At 42.2% G+C, this 15653-nt stretch overlaps 1 protein-coding gene across 2 annotated transcripts; it reads left to right on the top strand.

Moving 5' to 3' along the window:
- The first annotated feature begins 1414 nt into the window (after positions 1-1414).
- On the top strand, positions 1415-14441 carry HSD17B2 (hydroxysteroid 17-beta dehydrogenase 2). Of its 2 annotated transcripts, none has more exons than XM_057401928.1 (5): positions 1415-1772; positions 6736-6948; positions 7651-7836; positions 10826-10963; positions 12530-14441. In XM_057401928.1, the coding sequence occupies exons 1-5, from the start codon at positions 1691-1693 to the stop codon at positions 12886-12888; spliced, it is 978 nt and encodes a 325-aa protein (XP_057257911.1). In that variant the 5' UTR covers positions 1415-1690; the 3' UTR covers positions 12889-14441. The 2 variants fall into 2 exon arrangements, with proteins under 2 accessions (XP_057257911.1, XP_057257910.1); XM_057401927.1 differs by lacking the exon at positions 1415-1772 and adding an exon at positions 1802-2236.
- Positions 14442-15653: the final 1212 nt, after the last annotated feature.

Below are 15653 nucleotides of genomic sequence, written 5' to 3'. Positions count from 1 at the left end.
AAAAGAAGCCTTCACTGGTTATATTTTATATTAAAAATATTAATTCAACTTTAATTCAGACAGAGATCAGTCCCCACCAGTTCTTCCCATGATTGTTCTTCAGTGCTGTGGGTGCAGATGGGTGTTGTGTCAGTGTGTGCATATGGCATCCCCAGCAGCCCATATATTCACCCAGCCCTCCAGTGCAGTGTGTGAGGGAGAGCATGTACACATGCCCATATGCATTTCAGTGGGGGATGTGGCAGGGGTGCACAGAGCAGAGGGGAAGACTCGTGTGGAGATGCTCTGCAGGGGCACGCATGGTGGCCACAATAGTTTGGCCCCTTGACCACCTCTGTCTGCTCCCCGCAGATTAAGGGGAGCCAGGGTGGACATCAGGCTGGAGGTGGTCACTTCTGCCCCTTGTCCCATTATGCAGAAGCTGCAGCTGGCTGTAGCCTCAAGTGTGAGAGTGGATGCTTTAAATGCCGGCACATCTGTGATCATCCAAATAATGTAAATAAGGAAGAGGAAGCAAAATTCTCCAAGGAAATCTGTAAGAAGATGCCTTAACAGGGGGCAAGGCATAATTGACCTGGAGACCAGTGTGCTATTAAAAAGCAGAAGCAGAAAATGGCAGAGAAGTGAAAATAGTTTATACTTCTTGCACTAGTGGCAGGATGGATGAATGAGTGTTCACAATAGTAATGACAGCAGACCTTGAGGGTAATGTCCCTTTAAGAAACTGACCTCATCTTTTATGTAAACTACCTATAGAGGTATGCTTTCATTTTTACTGGCTCTAAAAATTCATATTCAACAGATTCATCATCCCATAAAACCCCAGAGGAATCATGGAAGGGAAATGTGCTTGTGTCTCATGTTAGGTTTGCGCCCTGTACTTCAATCTTCCAGTGCCTAAAGTAAAATAGGTCAGCACTACATTTTGTATTGGAAAACCAAAGCATGTTATCTGACTGTGTGATAACTTAGGCTCATTCCCCCAAAACAATCAGTGGGGATTTTTGAAAGAGGGTTAAATATGGCTAAATTGTATTTCAATCCGTTTCGCTGGATGAATTTCAAAATTTTCCTGCTGCTCAGGTAACTTCCAGAGTACACAACAGGAGCTGTTAAATCTTTCAAATGTATTTAATTGATTACATTTTTTAATCCAACTTGCTGTGGGTGTTGAACCAGATATTCGTGTCAAAACTAAGATGGATGTTGTCACTGGCGACAAACTGAAGATTCTATCTCATGTGTGTTACATGTATACACTTAATGAAGTGTTCTTAATGGCAAACCAGTAATCACCCTTTCTCAGCTTTTAGGCTGGCTTGATTGTCAATTAACTACAGATATTTGCTGAATGGGGAGTAGGTGACTAGCCGCAGGTTTGTGCTAAAGCAAGGAATCTCATTTTGGGCTTTTTGTTGTGAGAGGAAGGTGGCACATGTGTGATAAAGCACAATTCTAACCACACAGATTGCACTACAGAGAGTAAATAACCCTGTCCTGACTCGTTTTTACCACTGCCCATCAGAAATCAGTTCCACTGAAACTACACTAAGTTTTTAGACAGGAAATTCCAACCGTTTGCTGTAAAGGAAACTGTTATGTTTTTTTTGTCCAACTCTATGAAAATGTACTTTAAACTTATAAAACATATAGCAGTTAATTTTTTCCTGAAGCCAGCGCTCGCTACATCATGTCTGTTCCCAGTGCTGTCAATCATTATCCAGTCAGCATAGTGTTCAGAAGGTGGAGCTGTCAGGCAGAAGGAATAAAAGGTAAGAAAAGGAAGGCTTCTGCTTTCTTTCTGATGCCAAGGGTAAGTGAGATTATGTCAAACCTTTAAACAGAGTCCCCTTTCTCTGCCCCACCCCCTGCCTGTATATAACACATGCTGCATTTAGCAATACCTGCTTTTACCCAGCCGGTGGTGGGGTGTGTGCATGCCTGCTTCTCACCCTTGCTATGGATGCTCTTGCTGACAGCCCCCTTGGATGGCTCTGTGTGGGCATCACTGCGCTTTTTGGGGTGACTGTGTTCTGCACAGCCAAGAGGAGTCCAGTGGGTAAAGAAAATGTACTGGTCTGGAGCCTCATGCCTGCCTTGCTGGGGCTGCTGTGCGTGGCCATGCTGGGCACTGGTGAGGGGCTGATGGTGTTCTGTGCCTCGTGCCTCGTTTCCTCCATGTACCTGAGTAGCACAGTGCTGCTGCCTGTGGGTGACAAAGCTGTGCTTATTACAGGTAGGGTGCTGCAGGCGTGCTTCGGGAAGCAAATCTGGCTTTTCTCACAAGTGGGCTGGAAAACTTTGTGTCCTCGGGTTAAGTATCTATGAAATGCATGCTTGTGAGGTTTTCTTTTATTGTTTGGGTTTTTTTGCTAATTTTATTTGCTTTGCCTGAGACTTTTTTTTTTTTTAAGGTAAATAAGTGTTCTGAAATTAAGTAGAAAAGCATTTTAATAGACGCTATTATTTTTTAGTGTCTCATTTAATCTTTACAAGTAGCTTTTTAGATGTAGTTGTGAAATTAACCAGTGCAAAAAGCAGAAGAATTCTTATGGTGTTCTAGTTTTTTAAGAGAGACGTTAACTTCTGGGAGCCCGTAGAACATGCTATTCATACATTACTTGTGTTTACTTGAATTTATTGTACTGGATATGGATGTTTGGTTATCTTTTAGTATGTGCATTTAGACAGTGCATGCTGTGTCTATGCTGCATGTATTTCCAGACAGTGGTTTGTTGATATCTCTTGGAAATGATGTATGAAATCGTTCGACACTGAGTAATTTCCTTCATTAGCAGAGAAAGCTCAGAGCTAATTAATTGAGTCTCTGTTAACACTCTGATCTACTTAAACCTCACTTTTGTTTTGCAAGGATGGCATTTTTGTGGCTTTATGTCTTTTTTTCCGCTTCTTCTAAAACTTTAGGTGTTGTTTATTTGTGTTAATCAAGCCTTTAAACTGGAGTGCTTGCCAACTGCTTCTTGTATTGTTAACTTGCTCTCTTTTTTTTTTGTTGTTTTATTTTCTCTTTTTCTCCTCTGGAATGGTGAATTAAGTCACTTTAGTTTACATAGCTATTCCGTGCAGAATTTCGTTTGCTTTTATAGGGGCACCTGAAAATAACTTAGATTTGCTTAGCAAGCATTAATATGGGGGTTAAATGCAAAAGTTAAGAGAGAACAAGGTATGTTCTCCCCTCACAGCTGGGTTTCTCCCTGGAGGTGTATCAGATGAAGATGGATGTTGGGCAGGGGGGATCCCTCTTTTCCCACGGTTGCAGACACGGGGGTTGTGCTTGTACTTGGGCATCTCCTTGCTTTTTGTAAGACCGCAGTTCTCCAGGGAAAAGCACTCTCTGAGCTTACCTGCTGTAGAGAATATGAATTAGAGCAATACAGGGGGGTGAAGAATAGTTGGGGATATTCCAGCAAGTGATTGTGCTTTCTCTGTACCCGTGCTGTAACTGTCCTGGGGAAAGGCAAGTTTGGACACCTCTGACAGCTGACATGTCTGAGGAGGCTCTTCTTGGTCTTCCTTCGAATCCAGGCTGTTATGCAATCAATCAAGCCCTCCATCAACTGGAACAGAAGTTTTGCTCAGCACATTTCTTTGTTAAATTGTTTTGACTGTAGTGCATTTTCCCCGTACCAGCCGTAGGATGTTTTGCAGGTGTAAGGTGCATTTAAATCAATTTTTGATGTCATTTTCTCCAATTTAAAAAAGACCTGAGGCAGGCACTTTGTGCGAAATGGTGATTCTATTTATTTATTTATACTGCCATCACCACCCCTTTCAGCCCTGCAGGGTTGAGGAATGCTGCTGTGTTCTGGGCAGCTACCACATATCACTAGCGAGATGGCTGCCAAAGGATGGAGTAATAATCTGTGTGCTTATCTCTCTGGGTTTTGTCAGATATTGTTCTGGCCCTCTTTAGGCGTCCCTTGTACAGATGCTGCTCTGTGTTATTTATTTAACCTGACAGTTCACCAGAGTACCATGGGAAGGGAAAACTGCATCCAGTTGTCAAAATGCTTTTTCACATGAATAACTGTGCGCATCTGAGCCGTCCTAGAGCCTTGCTTTAAGTCACTGGTGAAACATTTGTTCTGATCCTCTTCCTGGGAGACAGCACTTCAGTGTCCTAAAACAGAAGCTCCTGGACATGCAAACACTTTAGTGTAGTTTGGTAGATCCAATACCCAGTTTCTGTAAAAAATTAGTGTGATAAAAAAATTGTGAAGATACAAAGTAGCAGGAATTGTGAAATTCTTGCTTCAGTTATCTCGTGTGGATGAGTTTCTGCAGCTAATTTGTCTTTTCATTCTTGATGTGGGGCTTGTCGTTTCTGATGCCTAGTGTGAGTCTATGATAAATGCTCATGATTTAGTTGCAGTCAGTAGCGACTGCCTTTCCTATAATAAATCTTTAGATCAATTCACAAAGTTTTGGTTTTGACATACAAGTAGGGAGGAAAGAATTCTCTCTCTCTTCCCTATAGAGGATTAACAACTGTTCCAATTTCATGAGTTGAAGGGTAATGTTTCTGTGGATGTCAGAAACAGGTCTGAAATTCAAATCAGACTTGTTTTGATAAAAGCTGGGGACAAACCCAATGGCAGGCACAGATGAACACTGCTTTTTATTTCCTTCTTGGAGCAGCTACACCCATCCCTATTTGGGAAGTGGCAGCGTGATCAACAAGTTAAAGCTGTGTTGTAAAACTTAATTAATATCTGTATCTGTGGCTGTGTACTTGCTGGGAAGGATGAAAGGGGAAGGATTTGATCTAGAAATAGGGTTTTTCACTAAAAAAACAGAAAGGAAAGACACCTGGCCCCCAAACGCAGAAATCTGTCTTGTCTTTGGGATATTTGCAGGCCTCTTCATGTCTCTTTAGAGAATTCCAAGAATGCAGGTTTTTTCTTCTCTTTTGGGTCAGGGCTGAAAGAAGCTAAATGTGATATACGTAGTGCTCTGGTACATCTTCAACAGACTGCAGACTTAAAAAATGCTAAAAAGCAGGTATTTTTTCTTTATCGAATTAAAAAGAGGACACGAAATTCTTTTCAACATCTTGCAGTGACTGATCCAGGCATTTAGTTTGTGTTTCTTTCACCTGAAATTAAATATTTTCACCTTTCGGGACTGAAGACCCACCTAGAAGACAGAAATTAAGATCTATCATGATTATGGTGAGTCTCTTTGCAGTTGGGTTCTATTGACTATGGATTTTGGGTGCAGGAGCAGGCCTGTGAATAACTAAGATAGTATCTGCCTCTGTGTGTCAAAGCCAGAGATTAACCCTGGTAAGTTTATGGTAGGGTTAAGTAGGGAGTATCACAGCTCTTTCACAAATGAGGAAATAGTAAAAGATCTGGTAGGAGTCCCAGCCCTTTGTCCGGCATTCACGTTTCCAGCCATGTAGGTTTGGAGGCTGAGCATTTATGTAATAAATTATTATTGCAGGAGATAGCCAAGCCCTGGGATCGCTCCATGGATCTCAGTGCACATCAGCATCCAGGAGCTTGCTTTGCCGCAGTTAGAGTGGAATGTGTGGTGCACAATCACAGCACATGCTGATGTGTCTCTGCTTTACAGTGTAAAAACTGCATTAGTTACTTAAACTCCTCATTTACCTCCTGACATTGTCCTTTGCAAAACTTCTGCAGCATAGACCCTATAAACTCCTTCCCTCTCTCTAGCAGAGCCCTATGTTGCCTCATTTGGGGTCTTGGTGGGCAGATAGGTGACACGTTTCCTCCCTTGCTGAGAAGCTTCTCTGTAGGCGAGAAGAATGGGAATCAGAGTTAAAAAAGACATCAGGAGAGAAAACACCTTCTTAACATATCTTAAAATTGCAAAGCGCTGCGACAAAGGGAGAGACTTGTGAATCAGCTGAATTATTTGTTAAATATTTCTCCTTACCTGGTTGAAGGAATTGCACAGTTGTTATCGCAGCAGTCATGTGTTTGCTCCAGTTGTGCTTCCTGCGTTTGGTAGTTCAGTGCCTTATTATAAGAAACAGTTTGGGAATAAGTTTGGATAGATGGGATAAGAGAAGTTCTAATTAGTGTTAGCATGAGTTAAATAGCTGGTGCTGTTTGGCTTAACCTAAAAATGCCACTCAAGGGCTTTCTTGGGGTTTGAAATCATTGAACTCCTTTGCAGGTAAAGAAACAGTTGCTTGGCTTTGGCTTGGTTGCAGCCTGTGACAAAAAAAGTATTTATCAGAAGGATCTGGACAGTAGATGTTTGAATAGAATAATGCTGCTTCTTTGAAGTAAGAAATAAAACCCAACAATTTGAATTCCAATGTCCTGTAATTGCTTTCTCCATCTGAGATTTCAAATTAAAGCATGCATGTTTTTATTTTCCCTAGACACTTTTGTTAGAAGGTTTCAGTCTGAATAGTTGTATAAAACCAATCTATGGTTTTATTTCCGCTGTGTGTATGGAGTATGTCTTGGAATCTGTTACTGGTAGAGCATGAAGTGATGCTGTCAGCAAGAAGGCAAGAACACATGGTCTATCAAGCTTTGTGGAACATGCGAAGGTCCAGCTCCCCAAACCTTTGTATCTGAACTTCCAACTGTCATACGTATTTCAGTGACTTTATTTCATCACCCTTCTGGTTACATTTGCATGTGTTTCCATTACACATTACATTTGCATGTGTGTGCCTTTAATGATGGTATAGGACAGACCTAACTTTTCAAGTCTTTTTGATGCTTTCAGGAAGCGACACTGGGATAGGACATGCACTGGCTAAATACCTGGATAGCTTAGGCTTCGTTGTGTTTGCTGGGGTTTTGAATAAGGATGGACCTGGAGCTAAGGAACTGAGACGGACCTGTTCTCGGAGACTTTCTGTGCTGCAGCTGGATGTAACCAATGCCAAACAAGTCAAGGAAGCCTTGCTCAAAGTCTCAGAGAGGGTGCAAAATACAGGTAACAGTGTATTTTTCCCATTATAACAGGAGTACTAATGTAGCTGCTAATAAGCTGCATCTCTTAACTTTTGGGTGCATCATGGCTTCTGTGTGTCATCTCCATTCCACTGTCTGTAGGCAGTCCAGGGTATTTATATCAATGATTCCTGCTTTCTGGGCCACATGAAAAATGGTGATGGCTGTTCATGGAGTGAGTACTGTGTGTCTGCAGCTGCAGATCATCAGTGTTTTCATCAGTTCGACCTTTGTGGAGTATGAGACAGGCTTAGAAGGTTGGGGCTGTTCAGCCTGGAGAAGAGAAGCTGCTTGGAGACCTCCTAGCAGCCTTCCAGTATCTGAAGGGGGCCTGTAAGGATGCTGGGGAGGGACTCTTCATTAGGGACTGTAGTGATAGGACAAGGGGTAACGGGTTAAAACTTAAACAGGGGAAGTTTAGATTGGATATAAGGAAGAAGTTCTTTACTGTGAGGGTGGGGAGGCACTGGAATGGGTTGCCCAGGGAGGCTGTGAATGCTCCATCCCTGGTGGTGTTCAAGGCCAGGTTGAATGAAGCCTTGGGTGACATGGTTTAGTGTGAGGTGTCCCTGCCCATAGCAGGGGGGTTGGAACTGGATGAGCTTAAGGTCTTTTCCAACTCTAACTATTCTATGATTCTATGATTTCATGCTGTTAACAGACTTATGCCTTTTCTTCTTCCCAGGACTCTGGGGAGTCGTGAACAACGCAGGCATCCTGGGCTTCCCTGCTGATGGCGAGCTGCTCCCCATGAACACATACAGGATGTGCATGGAGGTGAATTTCTTTGGGGCTGTAGAAGTGTCCAAGACCTTCTTATCATTACTCCGGAAATCCAAGGGGAGGCTGGTTAACATGTCCAGCATGGCAGGTGAGCTGAACTAAAGTGCCAAAAAACTGCTAGTGCAATGGCAAAAACACCTAACTTTCTTGGCAAAAATGTGGAGGAAGGTGTTGGTTGTTCTTGCTTGTCAATACACCAAGGGAATTAATATCTATGTAATAAGTGCAGGTTTTTCTTTTGATTGGGAGGCTGTTTCCAGAAATCAGCCCTTAAAGAATCAGCTAAAGCAACTAAAAATAGGCTGTTATAGGAAAGGTGGTGAAATTTGGATCTTGTGTTACAGATGCTTTGAGTGATGGCTGTGTGAGCTTCCAGAAAGATGGGTGGTAAATCACAGATGTTCCTATAATATGTTCCAGCAGAAGTCTGTGACCATGTCTGTGTGTCATTGAACCACACTGTGGAGATGCCCAAAAGCTTTCTCTGCCTTCTGCAGAGAAAGGCTTTATTCCATTTGGGCTGGTTACATATAAAGTTTCAACCTTTTCTTAATACTTTGGGTTAACCAGAGCATAAATATCTTTTGGGTAAGTGCATGACATTTGTAACAGTCTCTAATAAATGTTAGATATTTCACTTGGGCAGCTCCACCTTTCCACCCCTGAAGGGCTCAGTTACTATAGTTAGGGTGAGAAAGCACAATAATGAATCAGCTGCTGAAGAAAAACATTAAATTCTTCAAAACAGAGTTTTAATTTTTGCTGCATCCGATGGCTCTTTTTTAGAGTACACAGTCCTAGAGCATGGTCTGCTAAAAACCTGGGAACTGAAGAGAGTGTGTGTTTGTATTTCTGTAAAAATATTTTCAATTTTTTCTTAAAAATTACTTTAGCCTAACTTATTAGGAAGATGGTATTTTTTCATGAGTGAAACAACTTTTTAAAAATTAATAGCATGTGATATGATTTCCAGTTTTGTCCCATAAATTGTACTTGCTATATATATATATATATGCTTTTATAACATGACTTCTATTCTAGGAGAACAGCTGAGATTAAGATGTAGGAACTGAAGTAATACAGTATCTGGTAGCCAACAGCTGAGGAGCAAGAATGCTCCTTTGAAATGAGACCTGCTAGAAGCAGGATGTCATGATGCTGGGAAGTATTTTGGTTTAAGACCTCTTAAGGATCTACTGTATCATCTGCTTCCCAAATGTTCCTTTGCCCTGTCTGCTTGTACCCTTCTGCACAGCTGTCCACCCAAGTCCTGCTGTGCTGCTGGGGTGGCTTGCGAAGGTGTTACCTGGTGTTCATGGCTTATGCTGAGGATGTGGCTGCAGGCTAGCTCTGACACTGCAATCTTCTTTTCTCAGTTTATAATCCCAAGTATTTTTTTGTATCTGCATGCCTGTGCTTATGGTTTGTTGCTGACACTTAAAGATATCAGCACTGAACTGTCAGGACTTTTTTGGTGCTTCTCTGCCCACCAGCCCTTGCAAGCACAGACCTGTTTTCTCTGAGCACACAAGCGAAGCTTGCACTTACAGTGTTTTGGGGCAGAGGTCTTGATTCCAGGCATGAATGCCTGAGCTTGTTTGCAGGGTTAAATGGAGAGCTGAATGATTTGCCTTTACAGGAGTTGATAATGACCCTGCTTAAACTATATCTGTTTACACAGATGTTCTTGCTCACCGGCTGGTTTGAGTAAATAACTTTCTCTTAATGCCAGGTCTGAGGGTCCTTTGGTAAAACATTAACAGAGAAGTTAGTGAGGTCTCATTGTGCTGGATCTATTCCTGTCTGTGCAGAGCTAATTTAACTGAATTTGAGGTTAGCCTGACCTCAGAGGGAAAGAGTCTGTGATTCAATTGGCTCAAACCAATTGAAACGCAAACTTATTCGGATGCATACAGAAGAATAATTAACATAAAATTGGCCTGAATTCTTCAAAGGTAAGAAGGTCCAGTGATACTTTGGTTGTTGTGGTAGAAAACCCAATAAACAGCGCCAGTGGCTCACCTGAAAATTCCCCTGTATCAAAGTATTTTGTTTTAAAAGATCAAACACATTGAGATAAATATGTAATGTTTGAAACAGGCTGCACTGGAGCATGTGCCCAACTGCCTCCTCAAGAGGAAGGGCTGCCCATTCTGTTCCCTCCTCCCTGCAGTGCTAACACAGCCTCTGGTGGCTGTGATGACCCCTAAATCTGCAGTGATACTCTGTGTGGTGATAACACCACACTTGTGGAGAAAGTAAAGAGGGGGATGATGCTCAGATTAAAGCATCTTGGTATTTTTCTAAAGCTGAAGAAGTGACAGTCTACCAGTTTTTGGAACAGAGAAAATCTCTGTATTTGGAAGGTACTATTTTTTGGAAGATTTGGGTTTGTAAAAATACAGATTTATTTTAAATCCACCTAAAATACTGTCTGTTTTCTATCTTTTCCATCTGATCAACTGCTGCTGGGATTGGAGAAGATAAAACTATAGGCAGGGGTCTGCTTCTGTGATGGGTGTTGGGGAATCCTGTTGCCCTGAGGGGTGTGATTCCAGCCACAGAAGTTTTTTGCCCACTGTTGTCTCTAGTTTTCTGAAACTAACTGGAAAGAACTTATAAATTAGCTTTATAAAGCTAGAATTGAGCTTACTTACCCTGTTGTAACTGTAGTTTATAATAAGAGCTTGAAATTCATGTTACAGTAAGAAGAAGAAACAGCAGCATTAAACTGTTGCTCCACTATTTATATGAACTAAAACATCATCTGTGTTTCTGAAACCAACAGTCATGATTTTCAGCAGTTTTTATGCTTAAATGCACTAAGGTTTATTTTTTTCTGCCGCACAAGGTGTCTTGTCAGGTGTTAGTGAGCATAACTGCTATAAGCAACTGCTAATTTACGACTTTCACTTTTTTTTAACCTCTAGAAAGAAATCAATCCCCTACTGACTTGTCTTTAACCTCAGTGAGAGACGCATAATTTTGGTTGTGCTATAATCTTCCTTCTAAATCATTAAAATAAAGGCTGGAAAGATCTACCGTCGAGCTTCATTATGTTTATATTGCTCCTGCAGGAGGCATTCCACTACCAAGGTATGCTGCATATGGTGCATCAAAAGCAGCTCTGGCCATGTTTTCTGGAGTAATGAGGCAAGAGCTTTCCAAATGGGGAATTAAAGTTGCTGCAATTCATCCATCAGGCTTCCGAACAGGTTGGTATTTGACATTTTGGGTAGTTCTTTCTGCCTCGCTTCTTTCCCTGTAGTCAGCATCCCCAAACAGAGCCCTGAGTGATTCTCAGCACTTGGACTTTTTCTCCCATCCTTTATGTTGTTTATGGAAATGAAGATCTGCATTTTTTGAGATGTCCTCTCCAGTTCTGCATCTGCTTGCCTCTGCCTTGCAAGTGCAGCCTTTATCCTAGGCAGAGCTTTCCTTGCTTTGAGACAGAGCAGGGTTCATGCAATTTGTGTCTTCCTGTTGCTGCAGCTTTGCTGAAGTTAACAAACCAAGCGTCATGATGTGTTGGGTTTGAGTGTTATCCCTTGCTTGAACTGAATGAGCACTTCAGGGCTCACTGTCAGTCCTACCTTTCTTAATACCAGAGCTGTCTTTGTTGAACTCTCTCATCTTGCATTGATGTGTCTGCAGCAATACCTGTTATCCTGCCTACTTGCTGTCCATGTTACTCTGGTATTTCCTCTCCACTCCTTCTCTCTGCTGCAATCCTGCTGCTTTCTGTTCCAAACCCTTCTCTTTCCACTGCTCTGAGCACTTTGTGCAGAGCCTGTCCAGGTTACAGACTCACCTCCTGCTGCACCCAAGAGCAGGATGGGTGTCATACAGGTCCCTGCTCTAGGACACGCCTGGCAGCTACCTGAGGACATCAAATCCCACATCTCTCTACTCAGCAAGTCCTGGTGACTTCATGGAGACCTTAATTCTTAAGCTGATGAAAAGCAAAATGGCCATAAATCCCTGCTGCCCTAAATGCCTCCCCTCCAGGGCAGAGGCTCTGCAGAGCACTGGCCTCTGACGGTGCCTGTGTGGTCAGTGGTACATGACTGAGGTTTTAGTGTCACGGCCCCATTGTCAGACTTCTGGATGAAAAATTAATGCATCAAAACAAGCCCTGGTATTTGAGATTTAAGTGTTTATTTAAAGGTTTTATTTATTTACAATGCTTAATGAACGATAGATGGGCAATAAATGCACTGGAAAAGCCACTGATTTCATCCCTACATGATACTGATGGGGGGGGGGGGATTAATAACTTTTAAAGAAATCTGGCCTAATACAAGCTTTATTCTTCACAAAGCTAGTTATTGAAGTACCAGTGTCACTTGTGAAAGAGGGGCTTAGGACTTGGCCAACACAAGTAAATCCTGTTCACCTCAGTTTGCCTGTCTTTCCTCAGTGACTCACACATGTTAATAAATACTGATTAGAAACACCCACAAAATGAGTAAGGGCTGAATGGTGAGGGGTAAGAGGAAGAAAAAAACACTGACGTGGCTGTGAGAGGCTTTTTAGGTGGAGCTGGTAACCAAATAGTGCATGTGCCCCATGCATTTTTTAGTAGTCTGTGCTTCATACTTTCTCCTCAGGGTAAAAGCACTCACAGCTAACTGGCACTTTTCTCTGTTCTTCACTGACCCAATTTAGAACAACTGTGAATCAGCATCATGGTGAAGAACAACTTATTGACTATTAATTATAGATAATTTTGTTTAATTCAGCCCAAACCCACTTGCTGTACTGTGATGTTGCTGTTTCAGGTATACAAGGTACATCCGACATGTGGGATAAGCAAGAAAAGGAGCTGATGGAGAACCTTCCAGCAGACACAAGGCAAGCCTATGGTGATGAATACCTCCTGGGGCTGAAGACCTACCTCCTGCGTATGCCTGCGTACTGTGACACCAACCTCTCACCTGTGCTGAATGCTGTCCTGCATGCTTTGCTGGCCAAGAGACCACATGGCTTGTACACCCCTGGCAAAGGGGCTTACATGCCCCTCTGCATCTTTTGCTGCTTTCCTCTCTGGTTCTATGACTTTTTCATTAGTAAGATGCTGAGTTCTGAGCCTGTCCCAAGGGCGCTGAGAACATCAGAAGAAGAAAGCAAGAATCTCTGAGGTATCCATTAGCATTTGTCTTACTTGATGAGATAACTGGGGAAAACTCTATTTTAAGACACTGCTATTTATTGTACTGTCTTTGTTAAATGACATCTACACTTCCTTACAAACAGAAGTAAATCTTTGTGTTAAAAGTAATGTTCAGGAAAAGCAATGGACAATCAGAAATAGAAATCTATTCCCAGATGGGGCATTTTTGGGGGAGTTTGAATGTTTTCCGGGTGTTTTTGTATCCTGCCTTCTGTGTAAGGTATCTCATGAGGTTACATATTTCCTGTCTGCTTCAAAAGGCACCACCATCACACAAACAGATGTATAACCTATTTTTTTTCAAAACAAAACAATCCTTGAAGATCAACAACCTTCTTAAACACCATGAAGAGTTACATGTATTTCTATCACTGAAGAGATTTAGAAATGCCTAATGCGAATCCTTCTCGCTGCATCTTCAGCCTAATATATCACAGGCTTTCTTGGTTCTGTTGCTGTTGAACCTGAGAAATTATTGACCTTTTCCCCATCAAGTTTTGTGAAGTATAGTTGTGATGTTTATCATGTATCCTCTTTGCTAGACTAAGCAACTTATATTAGTTGAGGGAAAATGAACAAGGACAGGTCAAGACTTTCATGAAGAAGTAGTCGATCTCCTTTCTACAGTATTAGGAAAAGTAATGATAAGAGTATCAGCTGCTAATTTTATATGACTGTCTTTGGTTATTCTGTCTCTTGCTTGTTTATGTCTGTGCTTCCTTAATTATTAGTATACTCTGATCTCGTGTCTGCTTTCTATACAGTTCCTTGCTTGGCTCTGGTGTTACGAAGAACTCATGGTTTTGCCCATTACTCCTTACACCTTCCTATGTCACCCTCTGTTTTGGGGGGAGTTTGTGCTTACTCCTCTAAGTCAGTTTTCAGGCAGGCTTTACTGGAGTACAGTGTCTATCTTCTGCTGGATTTTGGTCACTCATTTTCCCTAAATTCATTGTAGGAGTATTAGTTACCCTCCCTGCTGCTGGTTGTCCCTGTGCCCCATACCACAAACCCCTCACCAGTGCCAAGAGACTGGGCAACTCACCTATATTTCCTCTACCCCACTCCCATTTTTCATTGCCTGTCACATCCCCTGGCTTTGAAAGGCTGTGATATTTTGAAAGCAATCCTCATACTCCCCCTGCATTCTCTGGTTTGGCCATCTGTCCTGTGCCTCGCTTTGACAAGATGTATTCCTTTTCTGATGATGAAAAAGTAAAAGTTGTTACATTCTGGGTTTTAAATGTAGATAGACTTTTTTTTCTCCTTCTTTTCTGAGCAAATTCCAGTCTTCTGTCATAATCCTCCTCATGTGATGTACTCTTGCAGTCAACTGAACAAAATCACAGTTTAATTTGCATCTGTAGTACTTCTTCTTATAGTACCTCCTTACATCTTTTACATTAGTGCAGAACTCTTGTTAATGCACAGAGGATGGTCAGCAGACTTGGCCCACCATTTTAGTTTGTGCCTCAGTGTGGAAATCATCCTGCCCTGTACATTTTGTTATGATTACTTTTACTACTGTTTTTACTACCGAGTCTGATGTCCTTGCGGCTTCATATCAATCTGCTGATTACAGACCTTTGTTTTCCAGTGAGAAACTGTGACCAAATGTTTTTCACTCAAAATCTGGGACTATGTCTATCTCTGCCCATTTCTTCCTTTATTTTCCAAATTTTATTATTTGTCAGCAAAAATGCCTAATAAAATATCATTTAGTAACTGTATTGTTGTGACTTCTTCTTTCTTATCTTACCCTTTGAGCTTTGTGCTCCCTCCCTGTGCTGCCCTTTGTTCCCTTAGCAGGAGAGCATCGAGGGACCTCCTCCGGGGGAAAGGGGCAGGATGACATTTGGTGCCTTGTTTTGGGCAGGACATGATCCCAAATGGCTCAAAGGTAGCTTGTGAGCTGAAAGGAAAGGCGGGTGCAATGGGATAGAGAGCCAGGGCAGCAATCTCTGAATTTTGGCTACCTTCAGGGCAAGGGAACATACTGCCAGTTAACCTATCTCTATCCCCATCTTTGATGGATGTGGTTGTTGCATTTCACACACAATTTAGGTGTAACTTAGGTGGGCTGGAATTTTGCCATCAGGTACATTATATATTGTACAACCAAAATTCCTCTTAGCAGTCAGTTGGCTGTTTTGAGTAGCAATCTTCATGCTAAACTTTAATTCATAGAATCATAGAATAGTTAGGGTTGGAAAGGAGCTTAAGATCATTCAGTTCCAAAACCCTTGCCATGGGCAGGGACACCTCACACTAAACCATGTCATCCAAGGCTCTGTCCAACCTGGCCTTGAACACCACCAGGGATGGAGCATTCACAACTTGCCTGGGCAACCCATTCCAGGGCCTCACCACCCTCACAGTAAAGAACTTCTTCCTTATATCCAATCTAAACTTCCCCTGTTTAAGTTTTAACCCATAACCCCTTGTCCTATCACTACAGTCCCTAATGAAGAGTCCCTCCCCAGCATCCCTATAGGCCCCCTTCAGATACTGGAAGGCTGCTATGAGGTCTCCACGCAGCCTTCTCTTCTCCAAGCTGAACAGCCCCAACTTTCTCAGCCTGTCTTCATGCCGGAGGTGCTCCAGTCCCCTGATCGTCCTCGTGGCCTCCTCTGGACTTGTTCCAACAGTTCCATGTCCTTTTTATGTTGAGGACACCAGAACTGCACACAATGCTCCAGGTGAGGTCTCACAAGAGCAGAGTAGAGGGGCAG

Source organism: Pezoporus wallicus, unplaced genomic scaffold (assembly GCF_028554395.1).
Source record: "Pezoporus wallicus isolate ANWC-B61680 ecotype Strahan unplaced genomic scaffold, APGP_CSIRO_Pwel_v1 contig_7835, whole genome shotgun sequence".
NCBI lineage: Eukaryota > Metazoa > Chordata > Aves > Psittaciformes > Psittacidae > Pezoporus > Pezoporus wallicus.
Note: the sequence above shows the minus strand (reverse complement) of the source record. Positions and strands in the feature narration are given on the sequence as shown.

Bases quoted from the DNA above. Each gene is read 5' to 3' on its own strand.
- HSD17B2 (XM_057401927.1), top strand. From the start codon at position 1,960: ATGGATGCTCTTGCTGACAGCCCCCTTGGATGGCTCTGTGTGGGCATC. The intron at 2,237-6,735 runs GTAGGGTGCTGC...TGATGCTTTCAG, and splicing joins CAAAGCTGTGCTTATTACAG to GAAGCGACACTGGGATAGGA. The intron at 6,949-7,650 runs GTAACAGTGTAT...TCTTCTTCCCAG, and splicing joins AGAGAGGGTGCAAAATACAG to GACTCTGGGGAGTCGTGAAC.